Source organism: Pipistrellus kuhlii, unplaced genomic scaffold (genome assembly GCF_014108245.1).
Source record: "Pipistrellus kuhlii isolate mPipKuh1 unplaced genomic scaffold, mPipKuh1.p scaffold_m20_p_4, whole genome shotgun sequence".
Taxonomy (NCBI): domain Eukaryota; kingdom Metazoa; phylum Chordata; class Mammalia; order Chiroptera; family Vespertilionidae; genus Pipistrellus; species Pipistrellus kuhlii.
In genome coordinates, this window is record NW_023425540.1 from 55948523 (window position 1) to 55970260 (window position 21738).

Sequence of the window (21738 nt, forward strand, 5' to 3'; positions counted from 1 at the left end):
TCTTCCTCTCTGTAAAATATCAATAAAATACAGTTTAAAAAAATAGACACCGTGGACTTAGTTGTCAACCTTCATACCTTGCTGTGGGAAGAATATGAGGAAATGAATACAAATGGCAGAAGTATACTAGTAAATTGGCAAAATCACAGTTTCATTTACTAGTATAAGTTTATGTCTACCATCCATGTCCAGCGGATATACTAAATCCTAGAGGCACAGGATAAGCAAAATCAAGAAAACTTTTCAATGAGTATGTCCTATGACCCAGAAATTATATCACTGCAAACACAAATAGATACAATAGATACCTTATCTGAATTATGGTATCCAGATGCAGGCATGTAATAGGATGATACATATGTTACTTAACATATAAAGATTTGCTAAAAATGAACATCACAAAGCAAGATGAGTAATGTGATCCTTTCCACATAATTGGTTTTTTTTGTTTTGTTTTGTTTTTTTGTTTTTACATATTCTTAAATTGGTTGGGATTCAAATATCTTTCTTTCAAAGCAGTAAGTTAGTTGCCAAATGGTTTATAGGAATAAAGAGATCATTTCTGAGACTTTGTGTGCATAAAGTTTTTACCTTGAAGTTGATGAACAGACATTACATGTGTAAGAATACAAAGGCAGCCCTAATAGGTTTGGCTCAATGGATAGAGCATCTGCCCATGGACTAAAGGGTCCCAGGTTCTATTCTGGTCAAGGGCATGTAACTTGGTTTCGGCCACATCCCCAGTGAGGGATGTACAGGAGGCAGCTGATTGATGTTTCTCTCTTATTGATGTTTCTAACTCTCTATCCTTCTCCCTTCCTCTCTGTAAAAAAATAGATAAAATATTTAAAAAAGAAAAAAAGAATACAGAGTGCCTACTTGGTAACGTAGCTGTGGTTTGATTTGGTTTAGATATTTTGGGAAATAAGCAGCTTTAAAAACTGTAATAATGTGTCAGTTTTCAGCTCAAATCTGGTTTTGTGTCATGATTAATGGCCACAGACCAGGTTATTTAACCTTTGTGGTCCATTGTTTTAATAAAAGAATGGGGATAATTACTTCATAAGGTTATTATTTTGAGGATTCAATGGTATAACAGTGTTTCATATTCACAAGTGCTCAATTATTATTTAAATAGGTAGCTATTTTAAATACTTCTACATCAGGAAACAAATATTTTCAGTCTGTTTTTTTCTTTTTTTCTTTTAGTTGTTTATATTAAAATTCTCAACCTGAGAATGTTCTTCTTCCAACAAAGGAGGCTCATGCTTAGTCAACTTTCATGACTGAGTGGTAAGTAGAAAGAATTTTTCATGCCAATCTGTTGATACAGTGCTATACCCAGAAATGGAACTTACTATACAGAAATTCATGGACTCATATACTCTACAATAAACACATTGAAAAACATCAATGAGGTACTCTTTGTCAACTTTTATGGTATCAATATAGAATGTGTTCTATGGTTTTTGGAAATGTCATCAATTTAAGCACATCTTAGATGGAACATGATGTTATCAATGATTCACATGTTTTGAAATGTTTCCTCAACAATACTGTTTTAAGACTTTTCTGTCTATCCACTTAACTCCTACAGCAAATTATAAAATGCCCACCTAATTTCACCCTTGTTAAGTGGATTATGAAAATATAGCTGCAATAGACAGGACAGGCCATCAGGACTTTAGAGACATACCCAGTTAATCTAGATTTCTTTCCTAAATAAAAAAGGAAATGCAGATTTATCAAAAAACAGGTAAGCTATCTACCACCCAAAATTTTTGCAAATGACTTCAAAAGCATTAGTCTATTCACAGAGGTCAGATATAGAAAACTTGGGCAAAAAAGTTTGACACAAAAAAGTGTAAGATAAACATAACACATCTTAAAATAAATTTAAAAATTTAGTGTTGTTAAGAAACTAAGAAGGTCTTTTTTAAAGACCTAAGCTTCCTTAGCCAGCATTGGTTGAGTGTCAACTTATGAGGCAAGAGGCACATGCCCAAATTGTGGGCTTGATCCCAGTGTGGGGCATGCAGCAGGCAGCCAATCAAACGTTATTCTATCATCACTGATGTTTCAATCTCTTTTTCCTTCTCCCTATGTCTCTGAAATCAATAAAAACATATATTTTTAAAATAATAAAAAAGACCTAAGCTTTTTATACAAAACTATTAAAATTTCACATGAGAAATGAATTTCAACAGAAAATATTTTAAAATCATTTAAACAAAATTTCAATGCCAACAGTATCTTTTATTGTGAAATTAACAGATTTAATAATGACATACCTTAAATATGATAGAAAAAATAAACAGTATGGTTTTCATGAAAGAATTTACAGAGAGTATTTTCCCATAGTTCTAAAATGTAACTTTTAAGCCCAAAACACATTTTTCACTTCTTTCACATTTAAAGTTCCCAAAGACTTATAAAATTTTAACTCCTTCTCCCTAAGCTCTATAAATTCCCCTTTTTGGAGCCTTTCTGATGATGCATGGATTTGATCTATATACAATTCAGCTAAAAATTAACTGCACAATCTTCAAAAACTCTAAATTTTTTACAGTTGTGCAGTTGAAGATGAAAGAACTTGTATACAAATGTTTAAAAGTACAAAGCCTTCCTATGTAATATAGAAAACAAGGGATTTAGTCCATTATCTTAAAACTGTCCTCACGGATTTTGTTAAAAAAGTATGTTCTTTTCAGAAATCCTTCTGCAACAGATATTTCACTGGAAACAAAAAGGTTTCACTATCAGACTAACAGTTGGTAATAATTTTACTACTACTAAAAGTAAGTATTATTCATTGGAACTTCAAAACAATATTTTGAAATTAATTATACATCTATATGTTGGTGTATACCTAAAAAAACAAACACACACACAAAAAAAACACATGCAAAGTTGCTTTCTCTCCATTTGATAGGTTAGAGGACTGAGTAAAGGAGACATTAAGTTCCAGTGATGTTACATTTGTGATCGTTAAGAATGAGTTAGTGATGGAATGAGTCCAGATTAGTCCCTTCTACATCTAGGACCTCTCAGCTAGAAAATGGAAGAATAAAGGTAGCTAATATTAGTGAGCACTCAATTGCTGGGAATTTGCTGAATATTTACTTATTTAATTCTAACATTCTACCATTTTTTCATGTCCATATTACAACTGCAGAACCACAAGCTCAGTCTGAGAGTAAGTGGCTTTAAGCTGAGACCTGCATGAATAGGATTACAAAGTTCATGCTTTTTCCCTAAGAGAACAAACTTAAAGCTAGATATAATTAAGAAACTACGATATGCATCCTCCCCTACTATTCTGTCTACATGGATACTTTATTACATGAGAAAAGAGAGAGCGAAACCCACTCAAACACCAGGTAAAAGGGAGCAGGTCTGAGGTTCTTAGTACTATATTCTGACATTCCTACACATCTTCCTAACACTGAACATAGCCCAGTGACTTGAAGTTGCCTCAGACTTGGCTAGCAGAAGCTAGGAGAAGGGCAGATTTGAGGAAGAGGAACCCTCACTCCATTTGATTGGTAAATTGAGAAGAACAAAAGCATCCTTTACCAAAGTGTACAGACATTCCATTCAAAAAAAGAGAAACCACCAAAATCAGGTGGAAGGACACTGAATTTCTAGAACCCTCAGACCCTTGGGTCACCGTGCATTTAAGCATAGAAAAAGCCCTAGGCAGTACTGCAGAACCAAGGCTTGTTTCACTCGACTTCCAAGTGAAAAACCTATTAATATGCCAGGGAACAACTTCTGATATTTCATCGTTGACTCTGAAAGTAATCTATGGGTATGAACCATACTGTGCTTTTCTCTTAGAACAATTACTACATAGTGGAGTCTTTCATAGTGCATTATCTGCTAGGTACTGACCTGTACAGCATTCTTCTAAAGGAAAAGACAAAGAATAACCTGGCGAGGCCTTAAGAGTCTCATCCCTTCATTTGCATATGAAAAAAAAGAGCCTAAAGGGATTGAAAATCACCTGCTCCAAGATCACAGGACCTTGGAAAGTGGCTGCTGTGCCAACGAGGGATGGCCTTTCCTCACCAGCCAGGCTAGGGTGCCTTAGCAGATTGATATGTTAGAGGCTCCACTTCCAGCACATTCTGTCATCGTCTGCTGGCCTGGTCCAGGGCCACTATGTGGAAGGCTAAGGAGTAACTGTGGGGACACAGAATACTGCTTCAGGCTGCTGCTCTGCCCTCTTGCTTTGCTGTTCTGTTCTCCAAAAGAACCATCCCAAACATGGTCAGCTTGCAATTTTGACCATGCAATGTTTGCAGTGAGAATATCAGGCATGTGTCTGACATCCTAAGATGTTTGTTTCTAGGCTAATATACCCACAATTTCTCTCAACTACTATATTGGCAGGCATTTATAACATCCCAAAGCATTTCTAAATTATCCTATACAATAAAAGGCTAATATACAAATAGACTGAACTGCGGAACAACAGAACAATCAGTTGCTATGACATGCACTGACCACCAGGGGATGTGCACAGAACATGGAAGGTGTTGGCCTTGGAGGGGTGGTGGAGCAGGTGAGCAGGGGCACCAGACCAAGGTGGGGCACTGGTTGCTGTCACTGGGGCAAGCCTCTGGTGGTTACTGAAAATGCTTTGCTCCAGTGTGCTGGGGTCCCACCTGGCGCCAGCACCTGCTGCTGCCACTGGAGTTGCTGCTCGCACCCACTGCCAGCACCAGTGTATAGACTTTCCACACAAATTGCCCCTCAGAAGTTCTCCACCTTCCCCTGCTCCTGAGGGGCGATTGGGGCTGGCAGCCAACTCTTACACCTGCTGTTGACACCAGAGCCACTGCTTGCACCCACTGACAGCATAGTCCCCACTCGCACCTGCTGCTGGTGCCAGCCCCAATTGCCCCACACTGTCAGCAGGTGTGAGCGGGGCTGGCGCCACCAGCGCATGGGAGCAGCAAAGGCAGGCAGGAGCAAGGCTACTGGCAGACAGGACCGGGGGCTGTGGCAAGAGAGGCCAGGAAGGAGTGTGGAGGATGGGCTGAGACCCACCCCTGTGCCCACCACAGCCTTGTGACCCACACTTCCTTTCAAGGTGCACAAATTCGTGCACTGGGCCCCTAGCATAAGAATAATTGGAGGGAGGAAGAGAAGAAATTATGTACTTTTTGACAAATCTATATTGGGAGTGCTTTTCTAGTGGAAATAAATGTATAACTTGGAATTCAGTAGGAAATTCTAAGATTTTATATATGTAGTAATATTATGCCAAGTATATATCTACATTTTATCTAAATATCTCTATACCCATATATATGTCTATCTACAATATATAGGCATCTCACAACTAAAAAATATACTGTTGGGTATCAGTAAATTCTGCTTCATTTTTTGGTTAAGTAAAGGCAAGTTTTCTTAGTTGATTCAGTAATTATTGTATTTAAGAAATTAACAGGTTTGCATTGTAAATGGAAAAGAGCTACAATGAGATCATGTGGACATCCCTGTGCTGTTTCAACCACTTCATATTTGATATCCTTAGGTCTCAGACACCCACCTCTACTATGAATGCATGGGACATCTCTAGTACTTTTTTAATATATATTTTTCAACAGGCAAGAAGTGTCACTCGCTAGTGAGTTCAGTAACACCTTACATAGTAGTGTATTAGCCACATCTCCCACTATCAAGTTACATTTTTTAAAAATCCTTTCCAGAAATCCATCTTCCTAAAGTCCCACTCATCACAGAAAGCAACAACCTCTAACCCCTACATTTAAATCTCTAAATTTCCCCATCACTCTTTCAAAGACACAGCCTTCCTTAGTTTTAATTTTCCTCATTCCATCTCCTCCTCCACACTCTAGGCCTCCCTTCTCAATATAAATCAAACTTCCCAGACTCCTTTTACCTTCTACTCCCCACCGCCATGCACTGAACCAGTCTGCACAACACCACCAAAGTGGAGGTCAGAGAAGAACATTCTGGGACCTCATTCCTTTGATCTTCTCCATCCCCAAGGCCCTGCCCCACAGATCCAGTGCAAGGCAGGATGAGAGCCACAGACCTACATCCAGACATCCTCTGAACAAGATGGTCTTTTATTATTGATGGTAGCATTATTTTTATTTTTTCAAATTCTCTATTTTCTATTAATGTCTTATTCATTCTCTGACAACTAAGAATCCATATTTGAATCAGTACTGCTGAGAGAGCAATAGAGAGAGGAGGTGTGGATGGAGGGAAGAAAGGAGGGAGGGAGGAAGGGAGATTGAGATTAATTGAGGGAGGGGCTCATTCGCTGATAGATCTTGTCCACCGGCTGGCTGCTCTTGCTCTAGACCTCTGATCCAGTCACAGACCTCTCAAAAGTTTGACCCTAAAATTCTTTTTCTTTCAAATTGAGTTCTTTTATATAATGTTGGTATTTGAAGGCAATAAATGAATGAGTCATGTTCATGAAGTTACTCTCTATTAGAGCTCATTTTTGTTATGTCACTATTTTCCCTAACTGAGCTATGACAAGAATGTGATAGCACTGATTTTTCACTATCCACAGTTTTGCTACTCTTCTGAGCGCAGCATATAAATTGATATACAGGTCAAGGAATCCTGAATATTCTCACAGATATATGTTTAATTAAAATCACGACTTCCGTTGCTGCAGGTGTGGGCTTCCTTCAGTCATTTAAGCTCTGTAGGCTTATTTTTCCTACTAAAAAAAAAAAAAAAAAGGCTGGGGAAAATGCTACTTATGCATAAAACTCTTTGAGCTTCCCAGATGAAAGCCCGCATATATAAGTATAATGCATGTTTATTGCCTCTTCTCTGATGAAAAGTGGCAGCCTTCTGCTTGAAATGGGATTAGAAATTCTGGCTATAACAGAGAAGAGAGAAGCACAAATGAGTAACAAGCAGTCAGAATAAATAAAATTGAAAAGATGGAGAGAGCTCCTTTTAGAAAAGGAATATTAGTTATGAAACTTGTGGTTTAATTTGACATGCTTTCCACTTATAAAAAAAATTGGGCTCAACTGCATGTATAATGAGCTACAAGCAGAAGGTACATGCAGTAGAACATGAATAAAAAATGACCTTTCCATTTGCTCTTCCGTAGCTTGGCATTCCTATATTATTAAAATGTAATGTATTAAAGATTAAGTAAGCATATTAGCATACAGACATCATGTTTATGTGGTCATGGATATGCAGGTTATCCAACATAAAGCTAGATCAATCTATATAAAATTCACATTTTCATAGTATAATTATTAACTAAAAATAACAAAATTTTCTAATGACAAAGCCAACTATTCTATCAGGAATTGAAAAGAAAGGAATTGGGAGACTCTCTAAAGAGATCTACAATAATAATCACAAGCTACTTGGTAGCTGATAGTGAGCTGGATGCTATGTTCTAGGCAACATCAAATAGATAAAATCCCTAGCCTAATGAAATTTAATACACTCTATCTAAGATTTAAAATACTAAGGCAGTTTTCATACCAACATTTTTGGGAAAGAAGAAACCATTTATTGAATGTTTTTGTTGTATTTATTTCCTTCTTTGGCTTATTTTCCATTCTTACTTTTTCTTTTAGACACATAACACATACGTTATAGAATTTTAAGAGAATGCACAAAAAAATAATTGCAAAAACATAAACAGAAATATAAAATTATTAACTTTCCCACGGGCAGATCATTTACCTCATCATTATGTAAATGATAAATGGTCATAAAATAAATTTTGGAGTTCAGGAAAATGAAAAAATAAAAGAAATAGTAAACTTCTTTAGTCGTTAATCTTTTCTTATATATTTCCTTTTACTGTGCTCCAATACATAGTTTTTTATTTGTTTGTATATGTATTTGTTTTCTTTCTTGTATCTCATACAGTATTATAGTAGAGATGCAATGTTTTATCATGGTCTTTTCAGTAAAAATGTCAAGAAGTATTTTATACCCAGAAAATGCATTTCTTTTTTACTTAAGATGTATTTTTCCCCTTTCTTTTATCTACCACGATGGAATGCTGAAGTTCCCCAGAACTTTTATCATTTGTCTAGAAAGTTGATTGTTCCCCAATGAATTGAGATGATGCATTTGGTATCTAAATTTAGATAGAGACCAAAATTTCCCCTACTCAACTATCTAAGAATTTAGTCTCATCTCTCAGATACTGGAAAGCCTGAGGTGAAGTATAAAATACTAATAAAAGCTTGTCAGTGACTTTACCTTAACTGGGCTTTTAGAGACCTGAACTCTCCATCTTTCTTCCACAACTCTCCCACCACAGAGATCCTCAGCCTGCCATGGTTAATGTGTAAGGAAATAGCCCAATATTTGAAGTACTATTCCTATTTTATCATATTCACAAGTGAAGGGTTTGTGTGTGTGTGTGTGTGTGTGTGTGTGTGTGTGTGTGTATATATATATATATATATATATATATATATATATATATATATATAGTGCAAATGTGTATTGGAGAGAAATTCCTTCACATATACAGTATTAAAATGAATAAAATTCTTCTTTGTGTTTAAGAAAATTAGGTAAGATGGAAATCACATAAAAGATGCTCTAAATTTATTATTTCGAGAAAAACAAACCTTTATTTTTAAAATGATGGAAATGTAACATTTATAATAGATACCTTTCTTATTTTTTCTGTTGTTCTTTTGCATAAAAAAAATAGTGAAGTTTAGTATGAATAAAATGATCATCTATTGTGCATTATTTCTCAATTTCTTTTTTCATATTATTTCTCAAGATAAGTGGCAATAACAAAGACAATAAAATGACAGTAAAAACAGCTTTTTATCGTTTTAATTATTTTTTTTCCTTTTTGGCAATAAAAATCATTGTGGCATGTTTGCATGTATTATATATTGAGAAGCAGTACTACTGCTTAAGTATTCATAATTATAAAGATAATTTTTACTTAGTATTTTAAAATATGAAATAGATTGCTTCAGGTGCCTAACATTACAGTCCTGTTTATTAATATATACTGCAGGCACTCTTATATTTAGGTCAATCACTTATGGTGCTTTATATTCTATTCTGAGGTATTCTGCCAAAGAGATATATTATTTCATGAGTCCATCAAATTTTGCTTCCTGAAAAATAATTTCACAATTTATAATACAGATGTGTACTCATTTTCCCGCTTCTCTTGGGATTTGAGCCTATTGTACTCTTTTAAATAAAAACGAAAGAACCCATGGCAAGAGAGACCACGGACGGGAGGTAAACCACATGTCTTCCAGCCCTGCCACAGGCACGGAGCAGAAGTGGCATCTGAAGATGCCGAGTGGAGGCCTGGCAGGCCGCTCCAGGCAGCACTTTCATCCAAGTCACTACGTAGGGACCTAGTTCCCACCTTAGCATTCCAGAAATGACTCAGTGCTTATAGGGAAATTAAGAGGCCTCTCCGGGGTAAACTCGTGAAAACTGAACTGCTATGTAAAGCTAATTTATTCATTTAGATTAACGCACCACTGTTAAGCAGGCTGGATCTCTGGCCTTGTCAGATTAGTGCATTCCCACCCACAGAAATGTGTGAGTTCTACAGAGTTTGCGTGATGGACAGAATTAGGCCTACAAGGCTGGTGATTTTCTCTCAGGGTTCCAGGCTTAACCAGTTCAGAGCAGTCTTCATTCCTGGAGGTTCCATCTGTCAGAGGTTCTCATCTGCACTGCTTCTTTTCATTTTAACTCCTTAAACTTAATTTTATACATTCTATTTTTAGATAGGCATTACATTTAAATGATGCAACAGTAAGACAGTGAAAATGAAGTCCACCTCCCTACCACTTCTCTCCATATATGCCCAGTTTCTTTCTCATAGGAAGCTAGCTATCATGTGAGCAATTTCTCTGCAGCCCTGGCTGTCTCACAAGCCCCCCTGCCCCACAACTGGTCATTCTAGAAGGTTGTTCCAGAGGTTGTTCTGCCATCTGGACTAATTAGCATATTAGTTCTTTATGATATAGGATGCCATATATATGTGTGTATGTGTATGTTTTATAGATAGGTAGGTAGGTAGGTAGGTAGATAGTCTTCTCCCTATAAATTACAGCATAGTATACATGCTGTTTTTGTGGTGGTTTTTTTACTTTTAAACTTTCATCTATAGAACTTTTTACTTTTAACATGTCTATTGGACACACAAATAATACATACAATAAATATACTTAAATACTATTTCACTCATGTGGAAGTTTATCTGTTTGAATTGTAGGTCAAAGGGTATACATTTTATTTATTTAGGAAGTATTACCAAATATTTACACATATTTTATAAGTCAAACCTGAAATTTGAAAACCCAACATGGCGATTAACCCCTTTCAGTCACTATCACACTGAATATATCTTAACACAAGAACTGAAACAAAACTAGTTTTATTTGGGCAGGTAACAAAGGTTTAGTTTACATTTATATCTGTCATTTATTGTTAAAAAAGTAAAAATATCACGAATTCTACATTATGAGCTAACACAGCATTCTGAAATACAGTTTATCATCTAATAAATCATGTAGTGAGATTTCAATTATGCATTGGCACATTTTCTCGAATTTCAGTTTTCTATTAGTTATGCTCGGACATTTAGTGACAGTAGTTGCTCTACTACTTATTTTATTTTGTGTGTCAACATTTCACATTTATTCATATTTTTAGATAGCCTAAGGTACTTGAAGAAAACACACGTTAATATTTTTTTAAATCTTTGTTTCATTCAGCCTGTGAAATACCATAAAGTTGGTGGTTTTTGCCTGTGTAATTTAGAATGTCATGTTAAAATGTGCAGTAACTAAAATACATATATATATGACATTCAATTTTCAGTTAAATGTTTTGACGTGCTTATTCTACTAAAATATCAAAAGTTAAGTATCATAAAAGAACCATGAAACACTTTGTCAACAATCTTTTTGTTAAAGCTAGCAAAAAAGAAAAAAAAATCTCTCTGCACCAATAAAATATTCCTTATTGCTAACAGACGTTTTCTGACAAGCATTAGCTCAAAATTAATGTTTACAGCCTATGCTGATGCCTGGAAAATGGTATTTACAATAGAAATAACAGTTTTAACCAAACACAAAAAAACAAAGAAACTATTTGTATATCAGTATTAGGTAAAAGGATGGTTAGAATACTCTTAGCCTTGAAATGATTCAAGAAAATATTTAGGGAACATCTGATTCTGCTGAAAACAATATCATAAAATTATTTGTTAAGACAAATTCCCGAAGGTGTGTTTGTGATATCACACACACAATACACACACACACATGCACACACCATGGTCTACAGCAAGAAATATTTTTATGTTTTTCATAGGACATTTTGTTATTTTGGCACAAAGCTAAGAGAAATAAGAAAACCTACATGGAGAACATGCCCTAGAGTTAACAACTGAATTATGTTTTGTGCAACTATAACATCATTTACTTTCCTCTCTTGTTTTATGCTATATCTACATTAAGTAAAATATTTTATATTTTAAAAGGTGGATATTAAAATTTTAAGAGCCCTCACTGTGTGGTTTAGAGTGTTGGCCTGTGCACCAAATGGTTATGGGTTCAATTTCCCATCAACGACACTTATCTCGGTTATAGGTTTTCTCCCAGCCCCCAGTCCGGGCACATGTGGGAGACAACCATTTGATGTGTCTCTCTCACATGGATGTTTCTCTCTCTGTGTCCCCTTCCCTCCCTACCTCCTTCTCTTCCTTCTCTTCCTTCCTCCCTCCTTCCCTCAACTCTATAAAAAGCAATGGGGGAAAAATACACATACACACACACACACACACACACACACACTCAGGTGAGGATTAACAACAACAAAATATTTATGAGAACAGAAATGAATTTAACAGTTTTTCTCATGGTAAGTCTATTTTAGAATGCTTTCCAAAAATAAATCAGCAAGCATTTTGTTCACCACTACAGATTATTGGGATTAATGACAATAGTAAAGGAATGCTTGCTTTGAAGAATTAAATTTTGGCTCAATCTAATGATTCCTGAAGTTTTTAGATTTTAAATATTTATGTGAAATTAGTTAAAGGTAGTTGGCTACATCTCTATCATTCCATTCTTTTGACATTATGTGAATATTTTATTGAAAAATAAGACTAAGAAATTGTTACAATTTTTAAAAGAATGCTTGTTTTATTTTTAAAGTAGGAACATTAAGGACAAACCCTTTTTAAATCTAAGAAGATAAAAAAAATGAGTGATGTCTGTGTGCAAAGAAAGAATAAGTTGGAAAAAAATTAAAAAACAAGATTTTTGGATAAATATATCTGAAATATTAAAGCCAGAGCCAAGTTTATAACAAAAATATTAGTTTGATCTTCTTTCCTCCCCTTTGGAAAAGCTTTAAACATCTTATTTCTTAGTGGCATAAAGAAAATGTGCATATCAAAAATATTACAGGCTTTATTCTATTTGAAAACCATTTGTAAAGTACTCCAAGAAACATTCAAATTAAATTAAAACATGTTTTGCTATATAAATGAAGAAACAAAATATTTCCATAAGAGCTAGTTTGTGTGATAGTCATTCCTCAATATATTAGAAAATATGACTTTACAACTCCTGTTTACTCTCCAGTTAGGAAACCTGCCCGGTGTGAGAGATGCTCAGGGAGAGGGTGGTCCAGAAAGAATCACCGAATGGCAGTATCTGCTGTGCCTCCTTCAGGAGTGGGACATCTCTTTTGGTAAAGGTGCAAACTCATGAAACTTAACTTCCAATAACATTTAAGTTAATAGGCCATTCAATATGGTGTATCTCATTAAAAATAAATGTACTAACTATTCTCACTTTGTAACCTTTCAGTAGTATCTTCATGCTACAAAATGGGCATCAGTTCTCTATTCTTTACATAGCAAATACCTAAATTAATCTTAGGTTCCTTAATCAAATGTTGGCTTTCTAGAGAGTAACATTTGGTAAGTTAGAACTTAATGAGTGTCATAAGATAATTGTTGTTAACTGATGACATTTTGCATGTCCCTCCCAGTCTTTGACCACAGGTATATTAAAAGCATGCTTTGAACAAATGCCATAGTGTTTTAATTGCAAGTCAACCTTAAAACAAAAAAACAACAAAACTTGCAGTCAATGTCTCTATGATATGTTTTATGATAATGTCTTTAGAAGTTTACATGAAAAATTGACTTAAGTATATATTTCGTATTGGGTTAATGAGATAGAAGCACATTTTCAATAAAGTGCACCATAACACAAAGAACACTCAATCTGTCACTTTCATGCCATGTGTCACTTTCCCAAAGTAGTCTTTCATGTGTCATTATGTGCAGTTGTTTAAGGTCAAGATTAAAAATAAATATTGCATGCTATTTTTGTAAGGTTAAGGTGAATGTGTTACTATCAATAGAAAAAGTACCTATAAATAGAATGCTCATAAATGAAATTATATTTATATGTAATAAGAGGAAATGTAGTATTAATAGATTCTTGAATTGATTCATCATGTCTATGTTTACCTCATCATTTATTTTTTTGTATACAGAAATATTTTATACAGTGTGTTTTTTGAAAATTGACTCCACCCCCACCCATGGAGACTGCACTGCCAATGACTGACTGGCTGCAGAGGACAGTACTGGAATTTCATGGATTTGGAACCCCATTCCCCATTACATTCCCTTAAAAGGTTGGTCCCCAGGGATCAAGGTGACCATATTACAGCCGAGCCACCCATCTTCCCAAGAAACAAAGGCCATTTTCACCACCCTGCAAAAATCTGAATAGCCAGAGAAATACAAGAATGCTAAAAACAAACTTGTGATCTAGTGCCACCTACTGGAACACAATAGAAACACTACTACTTATCAATCTAAAAAAGTGCCACTCATACACAGATAGCTAGACAGAGAAGGAGTCAATGACATACCATGAATAACTGAGGTAACAAGACAAATCAGAAAGAAAATGAAAAGCATCCAGAAAATAAGCTGAAAGACGTAGAAATATATGACTTAAATGACAGAGAATTCAAGATTGCAGTTCTGAAAAAACTCAATGAGATGCTGCAAGAAAAGAGAGATAGGTAGTTTAATGAACTCAGAAAAAAAAAATGAGTAATTTACTAAAAAGATTGAAACTTAAAAAAACAAAAACAAATACAAGTTCTGGAGATAAAGAACTCAATAAAAAAAAGATCAAGAATAAATGAGCAAGCATAGGTAATAGAACTGATCAGATGGATGGAACCATTGGTGATATCAAAAATAGAAATCTAGAAATGATGCAGAGAGAAGAAGAGAGAGACTTGAGCATAAAATTAAAAAAAAAAAAAACCCTACAAGAATTGCATGACTCCATCAGAAAGAGCAATATAAGAATAAAGAAGAAGAGAAGAAGAAGGGAACGGAGAGCCTAATCAAACAAATAGTTGATGACAACTTCTCAAAACTACAATAAAATCTAGATCCTCGAATCCAAGAGGCAAGCAGAACACCTAATTATCTTAATCCAAAAAGGCCTTCTCCAAGACACATCGTATTAAAACTGTCAAAAAATAATGACAAATGCAATTATTGAAAAGAATAAAGTAACCTATAAAGGAAAGCCCATTAGCTATTGGACTTTTCAGCAAGAACTCTATAAAAGAGAATGGAACCAAATATTCAAATTACTGAAAGAGATAAATCACCAATCAAGAATATCAGATCCAGCAAAGTTATCCTTTAGATATGAAGAAGAAATAAAGACTTTTCCAGGTATACAGAAGCTGAGGAACCAGAAGATCTCCACTGCAGGCAATACCTAACAGAGTATTCTATCTGAAACAAAGAGCAAAAGGTCACAAAACTACAAGTAAAATCACCAACAAACTTATAGCATGAACAGGGACAATGTGTGACAATAAAAACATAAAAGGGGAGGAAATAAAGGTCTAAACTGGCAAAGGAAGATGGAGATTAGATGCATTCAAAAGAAAAAGGACTACTGTATATGTAAAACTTTTGTTTTCATAAACTTAGTGGTAACCACCCACACACACACACACACACACACACACACACACACACACACACAAAAAACTGAGACATAGAATGCTAAAAAGGAGGAAACAGAGGGGGAAAGTATGGACTACGACCAAACAAAAACAGATAGAAACACAAAGGAAAAGAACCAATGGAGGCACAGAGCTACCAGAAAACAAAAGATAAACTGGCTATAGGAAATCCTCATACACCAGTAATTACCCTAAGTGTAAATGGACTGAATTAATGAATAAAGAGGCACAGAGTATTAGACTGGATTAAAAACAAAACCCAACCACAGGCTGCCTTCAAAAGACACATCTAAGCTGCAAAGACTAAAATAGACTCAAAGTGAAAGGATGGAAAATGATTCTCCAAACAAATAGCATCCACAGAAAAGCAGGTGTAGCCATACTTATACCTATCAAATAGAGTTCAAGATAACAAAGGTAACAACAGATAAAGACAGACACTTTATAATGATAAAAGAAACTTCTTGATATATATGCACCCAATCAGAGAACACTGAAATATATACAGCATCTATTAACAGGAATAAAGGGAGAAACAAAAAAATATAGTCATAGTAGGGGACCTAAATGCTCCAATAACAGCTCCAGATAGATCATCTAAACAGAAAATCAATAAAGAAATATCAACCACAAGTGACACATTAGACCAAATGGACATAATTGATATTTGAGAGTCTTTCATCCCAGAACATCAGATTATACATTCTTCTCCAGTGCACATGGAATATTACCAAGGGCAGACCATATGTTGGGACTCAAAAACTAGCCTTAACAAATTTAGGAGAATTAAAATCAGACCAAGCATATTCTCTGACTACAATGCTTTGAAATTAGAAATCAACTGCAAAAGGGAAGTAAAAATGCATACAAATATGTGGAGACTAAATAGCATACTATTAAAAAAAATGGGTCAAAAAGAAATAAAAGGTGAGATGAAAAGATATATAGAGACAAATGAGAATAACAACTTATCAAAACTTCCAGGATGCAGGAAAGCAATAACAAGAGGAAATTTTATATCATTACAGGCCTACCTCAGGAGATATGACAACATACATCTTAATGAACTAGAAAAAGAAGAATAAAAGCAGCCTAAAGTCAGAAGAAGAAAGGAAATAATAAAAAACAGAGCAGAATTGAATGACATCTAGTAAAAAAAAAAAAAAAAAAAAAAAAGATTATACAAAAAATTAATACAACAAAGAGCTGGTTCTTTGAAAAGGTTAATAAAATTGGCAAACCCCTGGCTAGACTCATTAAGAAAAAAAAAAAAAAAGAGAGACTCAAATAAACAAAATCAGAAATGAAAGGAGAGAAGTTAATACACAGAAGTACAAAGGATCATACTAGAATACTATGAAAGGACTGTATGCCACCTAATTCAAACAGTGAGGAAATTGAAACAACCATAAAAAACCTCCCCAAAAATAAATGTCCAGATGGCATCACTCACTAGTGAATTTACTCACTAGAAGATTTTATAACTATTCTTCTCAAACTTTTCCCAAAATTTGAATAAAAGACAATACTTCCTAACATTTTACGAGGCAAACAAAACCCTAATATCTGGAAAAAATAAGACAAAACAAGAAAACTGCAGACCAATATCTGTACAGATGCAAGATACAGATGCAAAAATCCTAAACAAAATACTAGCAAATCAAATACAATAGTACAACAAAAAGTAATGCATCACAATCAGTGGGCTTCATTCCAGGAATAAAAGGATGGTTCAACATATGCAAATCTATCAATATGATATATGATATTAGCAATACAAAGAATAAAGATCATGTAATCTTATCAATAAGTAAAGAAAAAGCATTTGATTAAATATAACAACCAATTATGATGAAAACACTCAATAAAATGGGCATAGAAGAAAAGTACCTCAGCATAATAAAGGCCATATATAACAAACCCTCAGCTAATATCATAGTCAACTCTTGACACTCTTACTCAACACTGTTCTGGAAGTCCTAGCCAGAGCAATAAGGAAAAAGAAAGAAATAAAAGGCATCCAGATTGGAAGGAAGAAGTTAAAGTGTCACTTTTTGCAGATGACATGACTCTGTATAGAAAACCCTAAAGACTCCACTAAAAAACTATTAGAAACAATAGACAAAGAAAGTAAAGTTGCAGGATACAAAATCAATGTACAAACATTCATTGCATTCCTATCCTATCTAATAAAAGAAAACATGCAAATTGACCATTACTCCAACGCACAAGATGGTCACCCCCACGTAGTCAAAGATGGTTGCCCTCATGTAGACAAAAGATTGCTGCCACAAGATGGACTGCAGGGGAAGGCAGTTAGGGTTGACGAGGCCAGCAGAGTAGGGTTGTTAAGGGCAACAGGGCCACCAAGGGAGCAATTAGACATTGATAACCTGGCAGGGGAGTGGTCAGGGGGTGATCAGGCTGGCAGGCAGAAGCGGTTAGAGGCAATCAGGCAGGCAGGCAGGCAGGCAGGCAGGAGAGCAGTTGGGAGCCAGCAGTCCTGGATTGTGAGAGGGAGGTCCGACTGCCCATTTAGGTCTGATCACAGTAAACCTAAATCTTGGGACATCCCTCAAGAGGTCCCAGATTGTAGAAGGTGCAGGCTGGGCTGGAGGACACACACCTTGCCCTGAATGCACAAATTTCATGCACTAGGCCTCTAGTATATTAATAATGAAATTTCAGAAAAAGAAATTTTTAAAAGTTACTTTTATATTTGCAACAACAAAAAAATAAAATACCTAGGAATAAAGTTAACAAATAATGTGAAGAACTATATGCTGAAAACAAAAAATCATTATTAAAGGAGACTGAAAAAGACATAATGAAATAGAAAAATATTTTGTGTTTATGGATTGGAAGAATCAACATAATTAAAATGTCTATATTACCCAATGCAATATACAGATTTAATGCAATCGCTATCAAAATCCCAAAATAACTGAATCCAATTTGGCTCAGTGGATAGAGTGTCGGCTTGGGGACTGAAGAGTCCCAGGTTCGATTCCGGTCAAGGGCATGTACCTTGGTTGCAGGCACATCCCCAGTGGGGGGTGTGCAGAGGCAGCTGATTGATGATTCTCATTGATGTTTCTAACTCTCTATCCCTCTCTCTTCCTCTCTGTAAAAAATCAATAAAATATATTGAAAATTATTTTAAATCCCAAAATATTTTTAAAATTTTTATTTTATTGTTTAAAGTATTATAAATAGCAGTACATATGTCTTTTTCCCCCCATTGACCTTTCCCCAGCCTCCCCCTCCTACTCCTCACACATCCCCGCACATGCCCACCACCCCCCCTGCAGTGTCTTGCGTCCATTGGTTATGCTTACATACATGAATATAAGTCCTTTGGTTGATCACTTACCAAATCCTCCCAGCTTTCCCTTTATAGTTTGACAATCTGTTTGATGCTTCTCTGCTTCTGTATCTATTTTTATTCATCAGTTTATAATGTTTTTTATTATCCATAAATGAGTGAGATCATGAGGTATTTTTCTTTCACTGACTGGCTTATTTCACTTAGCATAATGATCTGCAGTTCCATCCATGCTGTTGCAAATGGTAAGAATTCCTTCTTTTTTACAGTAGCATTAGTATTCCATTGTGTAGATGTACCACAGTTTTCTAATCCATTCATCTGCTAATGGGCATTTAGGCTGTTTCCACATCTTAGCTATTGCAAATTGTGCTGCTATAAATCCCAATGATATTTTTAAAATAAATATAACAAAAAAAAATCATCAGACTTGTATGGAACAACAAAATAACTCGAATAGCCACAAACCTCAGAAGAAGAAAAAAAAAAAAAAAGAAGAAAAAAAAAAAAACGAAGCTAGGAATGTCACACTACCTAACTTCAAATTATATTACAAAGCAACAATAATCCAATTATATTGGCAGAAAAACAGACACACAGATCAATAAAACAGAATTGAAAGTCCATAAATAAAACCACATGTATATGGACAAATAATTTTTGACAAAGGAACCAAAAATATATGATGGGGGGAAAAGCCCCTTCAAGAAATGGTGCTGAGAAAACTGGAAAACCACATACAAAAGAAGGAAACTAGAATACAGTGTGTCCCCATGCACAAAAATTAATTTAAAAATGGATCAAAGACCTAAATATAAGATCTGAAATAATAAATTACATAGAATAAAAGTTACACTAAACTTATGAACCCCAATCTTAGAGAAGATTTTATGAATTTGACCCAAAGACAAGGGAAGTAAAGCAAAAATAAATGAATGGGATTATAACAAACTAAAAAAGCTTATGCACAGCAAAAGAAACCACCCACAAAACAAAAAGGCAACACATCAAGTGGGAAAAGATATTTGCCAACAACAGCTCATACACCACCAAACAAACAATCCAATTAAAAATGGGCAGAGAACCTGAACAAACACTTCTCCCAAGAAGACATATAGATGGTTAACAGATATAGGTAAAGATGCTCAACTTCAGTGGCTATTAGGGAAATGAAAATCAAAACTACAATGAACCCTAGCCAGTTTGGCTCAGTGAACAGAGTGTCAGCCTGCTGACCAAAGGGTCCCAGATTTGATTCCAGTCAAGGGCATGTTCCTTGGTTGCAGGCTCCTCCCCAGCCAGGGCCCTGGTTAGGGCTCATGCAGGAGGCAACTACTCAATGTGTTTCTCTCACATTGATATTTCTCTCTTTATTTCCCTCTCTCTTCCACTCTCTCTGAAAAATCAATGGAAAGATATCCTCAGGTGAGGATTAAAAGAAAAAAATTAACAATGAGATACTACCTAACACTTGTTAGAATAGTTATTATCAACAAGACAAGTAATAACAAGTGTTGGAGAGGTTGTGAAGAAAAAGGAACTCTTATTCAGTACTGTTAGAAATGTGAACTGGTATAGCCACTATGGAAAATAGTATGGTGGTTCCTCAAAACACTAAGACTGGAGTTACTATAAGACCCAGAAATCTTTCTTCTGGGTATCTACCTGAAAAAATGTGAAGACATTCATTCACCAATATATATGCACCCCTATATTCACTGCAACATTATTCACAGTGGCCAACACATGGAAACAGCCAAAGTGTCTTTTGATAGATGATTGGATAGGGAAGATGTGGTACATTTATACAATGGAATATTACTCAGCCATAAGAAAAGATGAAATACTGCCATTTGTGGCAACTTGGATGGACCTTGAGAATATTACTCGAAGTGAAATAAGTCAGTCAGAAAAATCTAAGAAACATATGATTTCATTCATATGTGGGATATAAAACTCAAACTCACAGAAACAGACAACAGTATGGCAGTTATCAGAGGGAAGGGTGATAGGGAGGTAGTAAAGAGTAAAGAGCGCCAAATAAATGACGACGAAAGATGATTTGGCTTTGAGTGGTGGGCACACAGTGAAATATACAGATCATGTATCATAGAAATGAAACCTGAAACCTGTATAATCTTATTAACCAATGTCACCCCAATAAATTTAAAAAAATTAAAATTAAATTTTAAAACACACACTAGATTCTATAACCTCTAGGTCAGGCAATCACAGAGGTAAGCTAAACTTCCTGCTGATCCATTGGAGGAAAGAAAAATTATTTTTCCCAACCCCACCTCTCACCCCTGCCTTCACTGTTTAGTCCGTAGAGAAAGCTGCCTTACTTTTTGTGGTTTCAAAGGCTGTCATCCCCACATAGCTGAAGAAAGAAATGAGAGCTGACAGCTCCATATATATATATCTTTCTAATTTCAAAACTACCTTGTGCAGATACCTAAAACCAAATTCTAGAGTGTTGATAATTGTGGTTTTTTTCCACTTTATCTTCTAGCTATAATAAGTTTGAAGCTAGACAGCACTTCAATGGTCAAATAATAAAACTAATCTGTAGAGTATTCTTAAAAGAGAATTACTCATCTGAGTTACTTGCTTGATTCTTTCTCTATTGCTGCACTAAGTTATTTCTTTGGACACATGTAATATATTTCAAATTAAAATATTATGCATTAAAACAGCAGATTAAGTAGAAGTATTTCTCCATGTAACCAATTTGTAAATGAATCTTTCAAAGTTTGATATTTCATCAAAAATTAATATATTTACTCTGCCATTCTATTACATCCAATAAGGTCCTGCAAAGTCAAATTCTGGAAAAGATTCAAAATCATCTAATCTTGAGGCTAATGATGGTTTCCTTCAGAACTGCATTCATCTACACAAAGCGTGGTTGTCTTTAAAAACCACTGTTAGGTTCAGAGACATTAACTTTTAAAGATACTTTTAACAGTTCTTCCCTATTACTAAAACTCTGATCTTTCATACTGGCAAATGCAAAAGGCTTTTTATGACAGCATAAACAAAGAAACTGCTGTAAAATGAAAAGTGAAAAATTATACTGTGTTTAAGGCACCAACGGGGTTTATTTAACAAGGATATTCTTTATCACTACAAATGCTTTGAACCCATCTCAGAAGATGCATCTGCTTTTCCTACTGTCATTTCTATTGCATAGATCAAAACAGTACTCATTAGTATAAACTCATTAGGTTACACCAAACCTCAATTGCAAGGATCTCAGCGTTTCTGAAAACACAGCTATAAAGATATCCAAGTTAATGTCACTTAATTAAAAATATATAGTTTGCCTTGGACACTTTTTACTA

General features: G+C 35.0%; 1 protein-coding gene across 7 annotated transcripts in view; it reads right to left on the reverse strand.

Moving 5' to 3' along the window:
- FBXL17 (F-box and leucine rich repeat protein 17) overlaps positions 1-21738 on the reverse strand; it is a 415427-nt gene that overhangs the window by 162911 nt on the left and 230778 nt on the right. Inside the window, exon 7 of one of the 7 annotated variants that reach the window (XM_036410712.2) lies at positions 9089-9128. The exons of the other annotated variants lie outside the window; for them this stretch is intronic. Coding sequence (XP_036266605.1) covers positions 9104-9128 — 25 coding nt within the window. The 3' untranslated portion in view covers positions 9089-9103. Of the gene's footprint in view, positions 1-9088; positions 9129-21738 lie in introns of those variants that run through there. 7 annotated transcript variants of the gene reach the window in all.